Genomic DNA, 15,325 nt, shown 5'->3' with positions numbered 1-15,325 from the left:
CTTCATGGTGTATGATATGATTCTAACGGTTAAGTGTTTTTTTCCGATGGTTAAATTTAAATTTAGAATGTTCGATTTGTGGAAAATCCTGAGAATTCCTTATCGATGGTAAAATCACATGCAATAATTCAGCAGTTCAGGAGCTTGACCGCATGTTTTTCAAACTTTCATTCATAATGCGCAATTATGATTAGTTTTGATTTTTTTAAATTCCTCTCATACATCGTAAGTTTATAACGCGATCGTTTGATTAATGTCGAGAACATTAAAGATTTTATCGAATGAAAGATTTGATGCAAACTGTCGCATACTCTTGAATGTAGGGCTAGACTTGAGCATGTAAAATCGAGGTAATAATCAGCCTACAGATAGGGCTAGTCCTTTCAGCTGGGCTCATGTAAACAGCCCCTCGGTCATCATTTTAATAATACCAGTGATAATATGAATGACTTTATTCAACAATGTCCATCTATGCATCGATATCCAAATATCACAAAATATGGGATGCGACATACGCTTACCACCATTGTATCATCCCTTGAAAATGTGCAAAAGTGAAATATGCTTTGTGATTGTTACTGCGCATTGTGATTGTGCATTGATTATTGATATTAGATAAAACAACTAAATGAAGATATGAACTTCGCAAAGATGATATCTTCATTTAATTTCAAACACCGCACTGCATAAAACATTCATTAGATAAAACAATGACGTTATGGCGACCGGCCAGACGTTTACTTCTAAAAACAAAATATTATGTATGGGTATATGTTGTTGAAGAACATACTGGTATAAGTATACGTGTAGTTAAAAAATGAGAAAGTTTAGAAAGTATTTTTAGGGATGATACGTCCACCTTTGGAAGCGAGGGAGTATAAATAATTGTTTTTAGGTGACTCCGTTTCACTAAGAAGACATTTAGATGAGGCATGACAGACATCAAGTGCAGTCCAGAAAACAAGTGAACTTCCCATTTCTTCGACATTCAGATTTTATCACGAAAAGTTCACTTAGCCCTACCTTATCTTGTCATCCCTCGAAAATGTGAGTTTACACGATGCGGGAGCAGGTGTTGCGTGAGTGCGTACGCTTCGTGCGTGTGCACGTAGCGGCTAAGTGCATATTTCCGAAAATGTTGGCGTCTTTTCTTTTGAAAGGAAATTAGCCAGGAATAGCAGAATATATGAATGTAGTCTCCCTCAATTAACACAGGATTGACGCCAATGTTTCCGAGTAGCAATTAATTGTAGGTTTCAAATGATGTTGTTCGATTTTTCGAGAATTTCTAACAATTCTTATCTCGATGGTGAAATCACATGCAATGTTTTGGCATTCCCGTAGCTTGACCGCATATTTTTCAAACTTTCGTTCAATAATACACAATTATGATTAGTTTTGATTTTTTTCAATTAATCTTACATACCTTAGTTTGTCATGTTCGTTTGATTAATGTCGCCAACATTAAAGATTCTTTATAGTTTGCACGACAACATAGTGAAACGAATGAAAGATTTGATGCAAACTGTGTATTTTATTTGTGTATGATATAATTGATAATACATAAAAGAAAGCTGCGAAAAACGACGAGGCGTCTACCTCGACGATATTGAATCATGAAATGTGCTGTAAAAAACTTGAAAATAACTACAAGTTACTGTAATCTTTCTTAATGCAAAATCTTTCAGTGCCTGGTCTTTTATGTAAAATACATAGGAGGAAAGGACTACAGATATATCCTGGCGTTTGTATTTCCCCATATAAGAACATATTAGATATGGTAAATTATGGTGAACGATAAACTCGAATAAATATATGTTTAATTAAGCGATGGAGTAGTGGTATAATCTTTATATGATTTCATTTCACATACACACACATATAAGTGAATGATGGCAGACATCAAGCGCAGCCCCAAAAAATATGGAAACTGCACATTTCTTCCACACATAGATCTTGTCATCAAAAGCTTACTCAGAACTTTGCATTAACTTGTGCTATCGCCAGCCACTCTCTGACAAAGGTTTTTAGTGTGCCCCTATGACTTTTAATGAAACTTGTTCACAACGATGAAGTCTTTCCTCCACGAATGTCAGTAGGAACATACAGTAAGGCCTGTCCAATGAATTTTTATGCAATGCATATATCTTACTACGCATGTGATTACCATAATGTTCCAGTAAATTTCATTTTCTGACCAATAGGAGTGCTGAGCCGGCGAACAGTCACCATGCATTAGCCTAATTAAATATACATGTTGTTAAATCTATTAGCATTGTCTTGTAGACCTCGTACCAATTTACTGTCTTTCATAAGTCAGTACAGTCACTACACACGCAAAATATGACGTTTTAAACTGTGGCATCACTGTTAGATTATCGCCAATATTAATGTTTTTATTTCAGTATTTTCATCGCTGATGCAAGAAGCAACATTGAGTACATTAAATTCATATTGAAATCATCGAACTTGTCATACTAAGCATTTATGTTGATGCTTTGCGCTCTTAAAACATAATCCTAATCTCCTTTTTTCATTCTGTTCTCTCCCAGAACAATCTTTTAATCTCTCACCCAAATAACATTGCCCACTCTCTCAAACTCAATCAGGAGATTATCCGAAACTGGGTCATGTTCCTGATTTTTCACCCTAGCGGCAAACTTGGCTGCTAAATTGTCGGTTCATATTATCTGTCACTCTTTTAACAATTCACATCAGCACATAAATGCATAAATCCATTTCTGACAAGTCTTACTGCGTATGCAATTGATGTTTTAACTTCACAATGTTCGCCATTTGGTCACGTTTACCTACAAAGTTTGCTGTTGATGCTGGTGTTGGTGTTGGTCTTCGTGTTCGTTTTTGATGTTCGATGTTGATATTGGTGTTGGGTGTTGGTGTCGCTATTGGTGCTGATGCTAGTCTTGACGTTAGTGTCGATATTGGATGTTGGTGTGGCTGTTCTTGGATGTTGGTGCTGGTGTTGGTGTTTGTGTTAAGGTTGGTGTTGGTGTCGTTGTTGGATGTTAAGTGTTGGTGTTAGTTTTTGCGTTAGTGTTGCTGTTAGTGTTTGATGTGATGCTGGTGTTGGTGTTAAGGTTGGTGTTGGTCCCGTTTTGGATGTTGGGTGATGATGTTAGTGGTGCTGTTTTAGTGTTTGATGTTGATGCCGGTCTTGGTGTTAGGTTTGGTGTTGATAGTGGTGTTGGTATTGGTGTATTGGTGTTGATGCTGGTGTTGGTGTTAGTATTGTTGTTGGTGCTAGTGTTGCTGTTGCTGTTGAATGTTAATGTTGGTGTTAAGGTTGGTGTTGATGTCGTTGTTGGATGTTGGGTGTTGGTTTGGTGTTAGTGTTGCTGTTAGTGTTTGATGTTGGTGCTGGTGTTGATGCTGGTGTTGGTGTTGATGTTGGTATTGGTGTTGATGCTGGTATTGGTGTTGATGCTGGTGTTGCTGTTGGTGTTGCTGTTGCTGTTTAATGTTAATGTTGGTGTTAAGGTTGGTGTTGATGTCGTTGTTGGATTTTGGGTGTTGGTTTGGTGTTAGTGTTGCTGTGAGTGTTTGATGATGGTGCTAGTGTTGGTGTTGATGCTGGTGTTGGTGTTGATGCTGGTGTTGGTGTTGATGCTGGTGTTGGTGTTGATGCTGGTGTTGGTGTTGATGCTGGTGTTGGTGTTGATGCTGGTGTTGGTGTTGATGTTGGTGCTAGTGTTGCTGTTGCTGTTGAATGTTGGTGTTGGTGTTAAGGTTGATGTTGGTATTGGTGTTGATGCTGGTGTTGGTGTTTGTTTACGTTTCGACATTCAAGAGAAATTGACTCATTTAGAGAATTTTATCTATGTATTATGTTCGTATTTAATCAGCGTAGTTAACCAACATCAACACTAACACCAGCATCAATATTATGTACGTATTTTATCGACGGCCCATAATCCGAGCACCTTAGTATGACGTCTACAGTTGGGCTTCATTATTAAACTTTAATTTGTCAATAGTGTTTCCACATTGTAGGAAATTTCGTATTTGCTAATGCCAAACATTTAGTCGTTAGCATATGTCAATGAGACAAGTGGAGTAATGCTTTGAAATTCCTACTTTAGATTCAAGATTTTCTTGGTATCATGGCTATTTTCATGTTGTTTTTTAACTGCTTTGTTACCTGGCTGATGGTAAATTTATTATTTCAGCACTATTGAAGAAGCCTGTAGTTTGTTTTAGAAGCCTGTTCATTTGTGTAGAAAGACTCCGGAAATTTAAGAATATTTTTTCTGGAAAATTGAAGAAACTTTACCTTTGAAGCGACAAATTTTAAAATTCACTTGTGGAAACATGTGAATTTGTCAAAATCCTCAAAATGGAGAGAAGCTGACTCCTTCGAAGAAAACGTACTTATTTTAAAAATGATTTTGAGCTATTTATTGGAAAATTTTCGAGAATATTCAGAGGCAAAGAAGGTAAGTGATGCTTCTAATCTTTCGTTTTAAAAGTTTTACACTCGTGTTCAATTAAAAACTTGATATGTTCCATCGTTCCATCAAAGAAACCGTTCTCGCGAAAGGTTGGCCATTATCGGCCGTTTTTTACTTCATTTCTCGGCCAGAAAGGCTCACAGTCAATAGTGAGCTTCACGTTTTATGAAAGATGACCAAGTTGACTTTCCATGTCCATATTTTAGTAGCAAACGCCACAAGGAGCGTGGAATTTTCGCATTTTATTTTGTCGTCTGTCGGAACGATGCAAGCAGTGCAAGTGCACTTGCGGTTTAATTTCTCGAGGAAGATGAGTGTCATAATCCTAATTTTTTGTTTGAAAGTTTTAATATTTCGAATCTTTCGTCTGAAAGCTTCATTGTCGATTTTGGGTAACGTCTGCAAAGTTAACGCAAAAGGTTGGCTACATTTGTTGGTCTTTATATGAGGCTCGCTTTTGATCGAATCTAAGTTGACAATGTCTGAATATTTCAATAGAATATTCAAACTTGTTTTGTCGCCGGAAAGAACAATGCAAGCTATACAGTTGCCAGCGCTATCCTTAGAATGTTTATCGAGGGGGGGTGGGGGCGTAATCCTTCCAACCGACTGGGTAACGAACTTGTACTGAATACACTATAGGACAAAGCCTCGACAATTTTCAAGTTCTACTAAATGACGCCTCTTAATTGACGCTCGTCGGTGTTATATTATCGTGAACTGCACATGTCTTGCTCATAAGTTATTCTTGATTCATACCACAATTTAAGTCTCTTCTTAATTACGCTTTATCAAAATCGTTCATAATATTGTTGTTTATTCGTCAATAATCTTTTTTCTACCGACTGATATAGTAATTCTACCGACTATATTTAAGAAATAAAAGATGTTTACTGTGTTTGCACAGGCTTATTTAAACCGAGGAGACCTTTGGGAGAACTCGAGAGCACATCAGTGCAAGCCCGAGACCGAAGGTCGAGAGTTGCACCTGCTCTAGACCAATCAGCGCACGCGTTTTATTGTGTTTATAATTCAAAATGAAATATTTTGGGGGTGTGACACCCCCTACACCTTCCCATATGTACGGCCCTGGCAATTGCTGTTGCCGTATAAAGAAATTCTCAGGTTTCTGGTCTGTATAAGGCATGTTGTGTTAAAATTGGAGAAATTGGTCACCTGCCCAAATAAGAAAACACTTCATTAACTTGCAGATTTATTTCAACGCGAATGTTTACAATGCCATGACAAAGGAGTACCCTTGAATACACAACTACATTTCATGTGACTATACTATTCATCCTCGCGTGTACCACCAAACTCCTTTTTGTCCTAAGCAAGTTCTGGAAGACGTACTAGAAGAAATTTAAAATAAAAGTTAAAGAAGAAGTAAATTACGTGCCATTTTTTGATAGTTTCGATTATTTGCGCTGTTGGGATTACTTTTGTGAAGAGCTGTCGGTGATTTCCTGTAACTAGGCGATGATGTTCATGCTGCATTATGGGCGTCCGAATCCAGTCAAATCGAGAGATTTAGCAAATACGACGTATGGTCTATGACGCCGTGAAAATGGCGTAAATATGGCGTGAACAAACGTTCGTAATATTGACTGATTCGGACGCCCATACTGCATTGTGTGATAAATTGCTCTTAAAAATGAACTTTCTGTACGGCAAAGTTCCCTCACTTTGGAAGTTTGGGAATACTCATGCACAAATCATATGTCTGACTCTCGAATATTTCTTTTCTGTACTTTCTTCAACAATCCAACAGAAGCGGATATGCAAATGAAAACACGTGAAATTCACGAGCATCGTCAGGCAGAAAATAGTAGAACCTTGTACCTCTTCTATAACAGTTGTGGACACCCTCTGTGGTCATCCCAACAACATCCTATTGCTTCACATTGGCTTTCCGTTATTCCCACTTTACCGCAACCAACTCTTTCAACTGGCTTAGAAACATCGCAAGATTCACCTAAATATGTGAAATTCATCGTTAAGGTATTCAGCTGCACGAGTAGAAAATTGTTCCGTTTGTATGAGGTTTGAAATAATAAATCAACAATCAGGATTTTAATGGTCCTTAAGTCGTGTATTTGAAATCAAATTTCGTGTAGTCATGCATTGCAATCCATCCAATAATTATAAAGTATTACTTTCATGCGGATTGGTTTGACCGTTTAAGTCACTTTAAAACGATGGGAAACATTTGCCTGAGCAATATTTATGGTTTCTCTTTAATTGCATGAACAGCGGATGAGAATAGTTATGTAAAGTTGAATTAGAAATTTACATGTGTTCAAGTACGATAAAGTTTTGTAATTACTTTGGTAAAACAGTAGGGGACGCCTGATTTTTCTTTGTCCCAGCAACAGCCTTTTTTTTACATTGTGTTTCCGTGATTCCCGGATAACCACAATGTAGTCGTTCTATCTCCAGCACCTCAGAGCATTCATGACCTAGAATATAATAAATATCTATTAGCTATCGATGTCATGCAGAATCGCTGCTATTAGTTATGTACATATGGTGGTGTGCATGGTAAACAAGCAAGTCCAAAACCCCATAGGAAGAGTTTGAGATAAATTTCTTGAGCTTGAAATTTGACTCTGATATAACAAAAAAATAGTTTAGCCGTGAAAAGTTTTATTCAATCGAAAGCGGAATTTTTAGGCGCTGATACACGAGCCCGGGCAGCCGGGATTCGGCCGAGCGATAAATGATTTTGGCAAATGGAAACGATTCAATACTTATCATCAGATATATCTTTTAGAGCAATTTTGCAATTAGTATTCTAATTTAATAACTACGCAAAGCATTTAGAATCAAAACAACCAATTTCGCCTAATTTCAGTGTACAGTAGTTTTTCCTACAGCTTTGGCGTTTTTCGTCATTAATAAAAACTAAAACATTTTTCGCAATGAACGAGTGTGTAATGTCGTCGTGTAATTTATATATAGTTGGTTACCTCTAAAATAGCATCCAAACTCGCTCGATTCGCCTTGGTTCCAACAACAATCATTGCTTAAGCATTGCTCCTCTGTTATCCCATATTGACCACATTTTATTTTAGCCGATATATTGTCGCATGTAGCGCCTAACAATTGTCAAAACCAGACGTGTGATTAATGGCGTAATTAAGTAAGGCATGCAAATAAATGTGGCGGTATTTCGTCTCAGAAACTATACTGTTTGATTTCAGTACTTAAGTACAGAAACTGTATGAGAAACTTCTCTCAAAGACAAAACCATTCATTAGCATTATGTGTGCAATTTTCACCGTATACATTAAAGGGTACGCCAAGTTAGCACGGCTACAATTTCCACATTATCAATGTTCCCCAGGAAAACGAAGCATCTCCACTAGTTTTAAGAGGCTTTCTCCTTGTGACGTAACATATTGTTTTGTCACAAGGTCTGAATTGTGAATGGTCAAATTGAATTGGCTTTTCATCTAGATGGTTGTTTGCCTGATTACAGTTTCATATTTAGTAAATTGTAGTAATAACCTTCATGCTTCACGTTCTTCGTGCTATTTTGGATTTCGATATATCAGCTGCTAAAAGATGTAAAAAGTAAATGTTAATGGTGAAATGATCACGGGAAAATTAAAAGGTGATTTTTCGCGAAAAATAGCCAGCGATGTGGTCAGTTCGATAGAGTTGAATATCTTTAAGTCTTATATTAATGAAACAGATGAAAGCTTGTGTATTCAACGTTAGTGAGTGGATCCTGATAGCTAACTGAACTTGAATAGTGTGTTGCGTTGTGCTACAGAGTTGAATTTAGGTTAACTCAACTCGCTAAGTTAGAATTCTGGATGGCGCAGAAATTATGCTGTAAAGCCCAACTAACCGTTTTTCGTGGAAAAATCAAAAGGGTCGTTTACTATATTGTTAGAGCATCTTCTAACTCACTAAAGGTTTTATCGCACCCTCCAGCTCAGCAGATTTTCTAAGCTGCATGCAATAATGTAAAATCATACCAAACACGCAGGCCAAACTGAGTATAACGATTGAGAGGACGGTTGTCTTCATAATTCTTGCTTAATCTCAAAGCTTCACTCTTGAAATGAACTGAACACACAACTGAAATCTGACTGTGCCAGCTCAATACTAACCCTGCTTTTATAACCCCTTTCTTTGAAAATTTGCCTTTCTAATGTGCGTAGAAACCGTTATTTTTGACTACGTCACATCATAAGTTGTTCTCAGCAGTCCACTTGAATATTATGTCTCTGTGTCTGCTTTTGTCGCATGGTCAACAATCTGCGTCCACATTGTTTATTCATTCTAACCTGGTTTACAATGCTCGAGCACGTCGTTTTTACGAAATTGATCAATCTTATGTTGTGCAAGTGTAGAGAACTATTTTTTTCAAAAGATTTTGGCAAAACCCAAGTTTTTTATCACATAGTTGTCTCTTCCAATGAATTTTCTATATTATCCATCTCTACATAAACAGGCCAATATACGTTCTGACGTTTTACAGTAGTGGCGGTAATTTTACACACTACGCATCCTGTACACACTTAATTTGAGCTTTGCACAACAAATTTGGATAGCTTTGCAGAGCTATATTGCTGAGCGTTGTTTGATTGAGAATTGTAAAGATGATAATGAAAAAGCAAACATGAAGGACTCGGTTCGACAACTTTGAGACAATCAGCTACCACAGTGTTACAATGTTCTAGAACTATGCGATCACAATCAAATTACCGGTGTGGAAATTTAAAAGAAATCATCCTCTTTCCATACATTCGTCCGTAAAATCCATTTGTCAAATCTAGTTTCCATTTTACTAACCAATTGGCAGTACTTGTGAAAATACTATCGCTTTGGGAAACATTTTGCCATATGTGCATTGATATCAAAATATCACAAAATATAGTCAATATATAGTTTTATATAGTTAATACATAGTTTTTCTATACGCTGTGTAGAAAATACGTTTTCTCATCTATGCATTCAAAAATCACTGAATTCAAAATATTAGATGCCGGTACGCTTCATGGTGTATGATATGATTCTAACGGTTAAGTGTTTTTTCCGATGGTTAAATTTAAATTTAGAATGTTCGATTTGTGGAAAATCCTGAGAATTCCTTATCGATGGTAAAATCACATACAATAATTCAGCAGTTCAGGTGCTTGACCGCATGTTTTTCAAACTTTCATTCATAATGCGCAATTGTGATTAGTTTTGATTTTTTAAATTCCTCTCATACATCGTAAGTTTATAACGCGATCGTTTGATTAATGTCGAGAACATTAAAGATTTTTATCGAATGAAAGATTTGATGCAAAATGTCGCATAGTCTTGGATGTAGGGCTAGACTTGAGCATGTAAAATCGAGGTAATAATCAGCCTACAGATAGGGCTAGTCCTTTCAGCTGGGCTCATGTAAACAGCCCCTTGGTCATCATTTTAATAATACCAGTGATAATATGAATGACTTTATTCAACAATGTCCATCTATGCATCGATATCCAAATATCACAAAATATGGAATGCGACATACGCTTACCACCATTGTATCATCCCTTGAAAATGTGAAAAAGTGAAATATGCTTTGTGATTGTTACTGCGCATTGTGATTGTGCATTGATTATTGATATTAGATAAAACAATTAAATGAAGATATGATCTTCGCGAAGATGATATCTTCATTTAATTTCAAACACCGCACTGCATAAAACATTCATTAGATAAAACAATGACGTTATGGCGACCGGCCAGACGTTTACTTCTAAAAATAAAATATTATGTATGGGTATATGTTGTTGAAGGACATACTGGTATAAGTATACGTGTAGTTAAAAAATGAGAAAGTTTAGAAAGTATTTTTAGGGATGATACGTCCACCTTTGGAAGCGAGGGAGTATAAATAATTGTTTTTAGGTGACTCCGTTTCACTAAGAAGACATTTAGATGAGGCATGACAGACATCAAGTGCAGTCCAGAAAACAAGTGAACTTCCCATTTCTTCGACATTCAGATTTTATCACGAAAAGTTCACTTAGCCCTACCTTATCTTGTCATCCCTCGAAAATGTGAGTTTACACGATGCGGGAGCAGGTGTTGCGTGAGTGCGTACGCTTCGTGCGTGTGCACGTAGCGGCTAAGTGCATATTTCCGAAAATGTTGGCGTCTTTTCTTTTGAAAGGAAATTAGCCAGGAATAGCAGAATATATGAATGTAGTCTCCCTCAATTAACACAGGATTGACGCCAATGTTTCCGAGTAGCAATTAATTGTAGGTTTCAAATGATGTTGTTCGATTTTTCGAGAATTTCTAACAATTCTTATCTCGATGGTGAAATCACATGCAATGTTTCGGCATTCCCGGAGCTTGACCGCATATTTTTCAAACTTTCGTTCAATAATACACAATGATGATTAGTTTTGATTTTTTTCAATTAATCTTACATACCTTAGTTTGTCATGTTCGTTTGATTAATGTCGCCAACATTAAAGATTCTTTATAGTTTGCACGACAACATAGTGAAGCGAATGAAAGATTTGATGCAAACTGTGTATTTTATTTGTGTATGATATAATTGATAATACATAAAAGAAAGCTGCGAAAACGACGAGGCGTCTACCTCGACGATATTGAATCATGAAATGTGCTGTAAAAAACTTGAAAATAACTACAAGTTACTGTAATCTTTCTTAATGCAAAATCTTTCAGTGCCTGGTCTTTTATGTAAAATACATAGGAGGAAAGGACTACAGATATATCCTGGCGTTTGTATTTCCCCATATAAGAACATATTAGATATGGTAAATTATGGTGAACGATAAACTCGAATAAATATATGTTTAATTAAGCGATGGAGTAGTGGTATAATCTTTATATGATTTCATTTCACATACACACACATATAGGTGAATGATGGCAGAGATCAAGCGCAGCCCCAAAAAATATGGAAACTGCACATTTCTTCCACACATAGATCTTGTCATCAAAAGCTTACTCAGAACTTTGCATTAACTTGTGCTATCGCCAGCCACTCTCTGACAAAGGTTTTTAGTGTGCCCCTATGACTTTTAATGAAACTTGTTCACAACGATGAAGTCTTTCCTCCACGAATGTCAGTAGGAACATACAGTAAGGCCTGTCCAATGAATTTTATGCAATGTATATCTTACTACGCATGTGATTACCATAATGTTCCAGTAAATTTCATTTTCTGACCAATAGGAGTGCTGAGCCGGCGAACAGTCACCATGCATTAGCCTAATTAAATATACATGTTGTTAAATCTATTAGCATTGGCTTTGTAGACCTCGTACCAATTTACTGTCTTTCATAAGTCAGTACAGTCACTACGAACGCAAAATATGACGTTTTAAGCTGTGGCATCACTGTTAGATTATCGCCAATATTAATGTTTTTATTTCAGTATTTTCATCGCTGATGCAGGAAGCAACATTGAGTACATTAAATTCATATTGAAATCATCGAGCTTGTCATACTAAGCATTTTTTAATGTGCGAATGAACTGCATGTTGTTGCGCTTCAAAATCAACATAATCCTAGTCGATCCTTTATGTTGATGCAAAACTTAATCTGTCTCTCTCCCAGAACAATCTTTACTCTCTCACCCAAATAATATTGCCCACTCTCTCAAACTCAATCAGGAGATTATCCGAAACTGGGTCATGTTCCTGATTTTTCACCCTAGCGGCAAACTTGGCTGCTAAATTGTCGGTTCATATTATCTGTCACTCTTTTAACAATTCACATCAGCACATAAATGCATAAATCCATTTCTGACAAGTCTTACTGCGTATGCAATTGATGTTTTAACTTCACAATGTTCGCCATTTGGTCACGTTTACCTACAAACTTTGCTGTTGATGCTGGTGTTGGTGTTGGTCTTCGTGTTCGTGTTTGATGTTCGATGTTGATATTGGTGTTGGGTGTTGGTGTCGCTATTGGTGCTGATGCTAGTCTTGACGTTAGTGTCGATATTGGATGTTGGTGTGGCTGTTCTTGGATGTTGGTGCTGGTGTTGGTGTTTGTGTTAAGGTTGGTGTTGGTGTCGTTGTTGGATGTTAAGTGTTGGTGTTAGTTTTTGCGTTAGTGTTGCTGTTAGTGTTTGATGTTGATGCTGGTGTTGGTGTTAAGGTTGGTGTTGGTGCCGTTGTTGGGTGTTGGGTGTTGATGTTAGTGGTGTTGTTAGTGTTTGATGTTGATGCCGGTCTTGGTGTTAGGTTGGTGTTGATAGTGGTGTTGGTATTGGTGTATTGGTGTTGATGCTGGTGTTGGTGTTAGTATTGGTGTTGGTGCTAGTGTTTTGTTGCTGTTGAATGTTAAGTTGGTGTTAAGGTTGGTGTTGATGTCGTTGTTGGATGTCGGTGTTGGTTTGGTGTTAGTGTTGCTATTAGTGTTTGATGTTGGTGCTGGTGTTGATGCTGGTGTTGGTGTTGATGCTGGTATTGGTGTTGATGCTGGTGTTGATGCTGGTGTTGCTGTTGTGTTGCTGTTGCTGTTGAATGTTAATGTTGGTGTTAAGGTTGGTGTTGATGTCGTTGTTGGGTTTGGGTGTTGATGTTAGTGATGCTGTTAGTGTTTGATGATGCAGTCTTGGTGTTAGGCTGGTGTTGATGTGGTGTTGGTATTGGTGTTGATGCTGGTGTTGGTGTTGGTGTTGGTGTTGGTGCTGTGTTGCTGTTGCTGTTGAATGTTAATGTTGGTGTTAAGGTTGGTGTTGATGTCGTTGTTGATTGTCGGTGTTGGTTTGGTGTTAGTGTTGCTATTAGTGTTTGATGTTGGTGCTGGTGTTGATGCTGGTGTTGGTGTTGATATTGATGCTGGTGTTGATGCTGGTGTTGGTGTTAATGTTAATGTTGGTGTTATTGGTGTTGATGTCGCTGTGAGTGTTTGATGATGGTGCTAGTGTTGGTGTTGATGCTGATGCATGCTGGTGTTGCTAAATGTTAAGGTTGGTGTTGATGTCGTTGTTGTCGGTGTTGGTTTGTTAGTGTTGCTATTAGTGTTTGATGTTGGTGCTGGTGTTGATGCTGGTGTTGGTGTTGATATTGGTGTTGATGCTGGTGTTGATGCTGGTGTTGCTGTTGCTGTTGCTGTTGAATGTTAATGTTGGTGTTATTGGTGTTGATGTCGTTGTTGGGTGTTGGGTGTTGATGTTAGTGGTGTTGTTAGTGTTTGATGTGATGCCGTCTTGGTGTTAGGGTTGGTGTTGATAGTGGTGTTGGTATTGGTGTTGATGCTGGTGTTGGTGTTGGTGTTGGTGTTGGTGCTAGTGTTGCTGTTGCTGTTGAATGTTAATGTTGGTGTTAAGGTTGGTGTTGATGTCGTTGTTGGATTGTCGGTGTTGGTTTGGTGTTAGTGTTGCTATTAGTGTTTGATGTTGGTGCTGGTGTTGATGCTGGTGTTGGTGTTGATGCTGGTATTGGTGTTGATGCTGGTGTTGATGCTGGTGTTGGTGTTGCTGTTGCTGTTGAATGTTAATGTTGGTGTTAGGTTGGTGTTGATGTCGTTGTTGGATTTTGGGTGTTGGTTTGGTGTTAGTGTTGCTGTGATGTTTGATGATGGTGCTAGTGTTGGTGTTGATGCTGGTGTTGTTGTTGATGCTGGTGTTGGTGTTGATGCTGGTGTTGGTGTTGATGCTGGTGTTGGTATTGGTGTTGGTGTTGGTGTTGTGTTGGTGCTAGTGTTGCTGTTGCTGTTGAATGTTAATGTTGGTGTTAAGGTTGGTGTTGATGTCGTTGTTGGATTTTCGGTGTTGGTTGGTGTTAGTGTTGCTGTTAGTGTTTGATGTTGGTGCTGGTGTTGATGCTGGTGTTGGTGTTGATGCTGGTGTTGGTGTTGATGCTGGTGTTGGTGTTGGTGCTGGTGTTGGTGTTGCTGTTGCTGTTGAATGTTAATGTTGGTGTTAAGGTTGGTGTTGATGTCGTTGTTGGATTTTGGTGTTGGTTTGGTGTTAGTGTTGCTGTGAGTGTTTGATGATGGTGCTAGTGTTGGTGTTGATGCTGGTGTTGTTGTTGATGCTGGTGTTGGTGTTGATGCTGGTGTTGGTGTTTGTTTACGTTTCGACATTCAAGAGAAATTGACTCATTTAGAGAATTTTATCTATGTATTATGTTCGTATTTAATCAGCGTAGTTAACCAACATCAACACTAACACCAGCATCAATATTATGTACGTATTTTATCGACGGCCCATAATCCGAGCACCTTAGTATGACGTCTACAGTTGGGCTTCATTATTAAACTTTAATTTGTCAATAGTGTTTCCACATTGTAGGAAATTTCGTATTTGCTAATGCCAAACATTTAGTCGTTAGCATATGTCAATGAGACAAGTGGAGTAATGCTTTGAAATTCCTACTTTAGATTCAAGATTTTCTTGGTATCATGGCTATTTTCATGTTGTTTTTTAACTGCTTTGTTACCTGGCTGATGGTAAATTTATTATTTCAGCACTATTGAAGAAGCCTGTAGTTTGTTTTAGAAGCCTGTTCATTTGTGTAGAAAGACTCCGTGTAACAGGAAATTTAAGAATATTTTTCTGGAAAATTGAAGAAACTTTACCTTTGAAGCGACAAATTTTAAAATTCACTCTAGGAAACATGTGAATTTGTCAAAATCCTCAAAATGGAGAGAAGCTGACTCCTTCGAAGAAAACGTACTTATTTTAAAAATGATTTTGAGCTATTTATTGGAAAATTTTCGAGAATATTCAGAGGCAAAGAAGGTAAGTGATGCTTCTAATCTTTCGTTTTAAAAGTTTTACACTCGTGTTCAATTAAAAACTTGATATGTTCCATCGTTCCATCAAAGAAACCGTTCTCGCGAAAGGTTGGCCATTATCGGCCGTTTTT

General features: G+C 37.6%; 1 protein-coding gene and 2 long non-coding RNA genes across 4 annotated transcripts; 1 reads left to right on the top strand and 2 right to left on the bottom strand.

Annotated features, from left to right (window-relative positions):
- Positions 1-5,669: 5,669 nt before the first annotated feature.
- Positions 5,670-6,805, bottom strand: LOC124439118. Of its 2 annotated transcripts, XR_006946282.1 has the most exons (3): positions 6,796-6,805; positions 6,312-6,444; positions 5,670-5,821 (listed from the first exon to the last, which is right to left on the bottom strand). It is a non-coding gene; the product is annotated as an uncharacterized LOC124439118 (long non-coding RNA). The 2 variants fall into 2 exon arrangements; XR_006946281.1 differs by lacking the exon at positions 6,796-6,805 and having other exon boundaries at positions 6,312-6,526.
- Positions 6,806-6,807: 2 nt separating this feature from the next.
- Positions 6,808-8,553, bottom strand: LOC124439119. Its single transcript, XR_006946283.1, has 4 exons — positions 8,456-8,553; positions 7,980-8,029; positions 7,439-7,567; positions 6,808-6,928 (listed from the first exon to the last, which is right to left on the bottom strand). It is a non-coding gene; the product is annotated as an uncharacterized LOC124439119 (long non-coding RNA).
- Positions 8,554-12,378: 3,825 nt separating this feature from the next.
- Positions 12,379-13,578, top strand: LOC124439403 (putative uncharacterized protein YER190C-A). Its single transcript, XM_046989627.1, has 5 exons — positions 12,379-12,454; positions 12,562-12,691; positions 12,807-13,016; positions 13,182-13,353; positions 13,423-13,578. The coding sequence occupies exons 1-5, from the start codon at positions 12,379-12,381 to the stop codon at positions 13,576-13,578; spliced, it is 744 nt and encodes a 247-aa protein (XP_046845583.1).
- The last annotated feature ends 1,747 nt before the right edge of the window (positions 13,579-15,325 follow it).

The sequence above is a fragment of the Xenia sp. Carnegie-2017 genome, unplaced genomic scaffold (genome assembly GCF_021976095.1).
Source record: "Xenia sp. Carnegie-2017 unplaced genomic scaffold, XeniaSp_v1 HiC_scaffold_19, whole genome shotgun sequence".
Taxonomy (NCBI): Eukaryota; Metazoa; Cnidaria; class Anthozoa; order Malacalcyonacea; family Xeniidae; genus Xenia; species Xenia sp. Carnegie-2017.
This window is presented reverse-complemented; position numbering and strand designations above follow the sequence as displayed.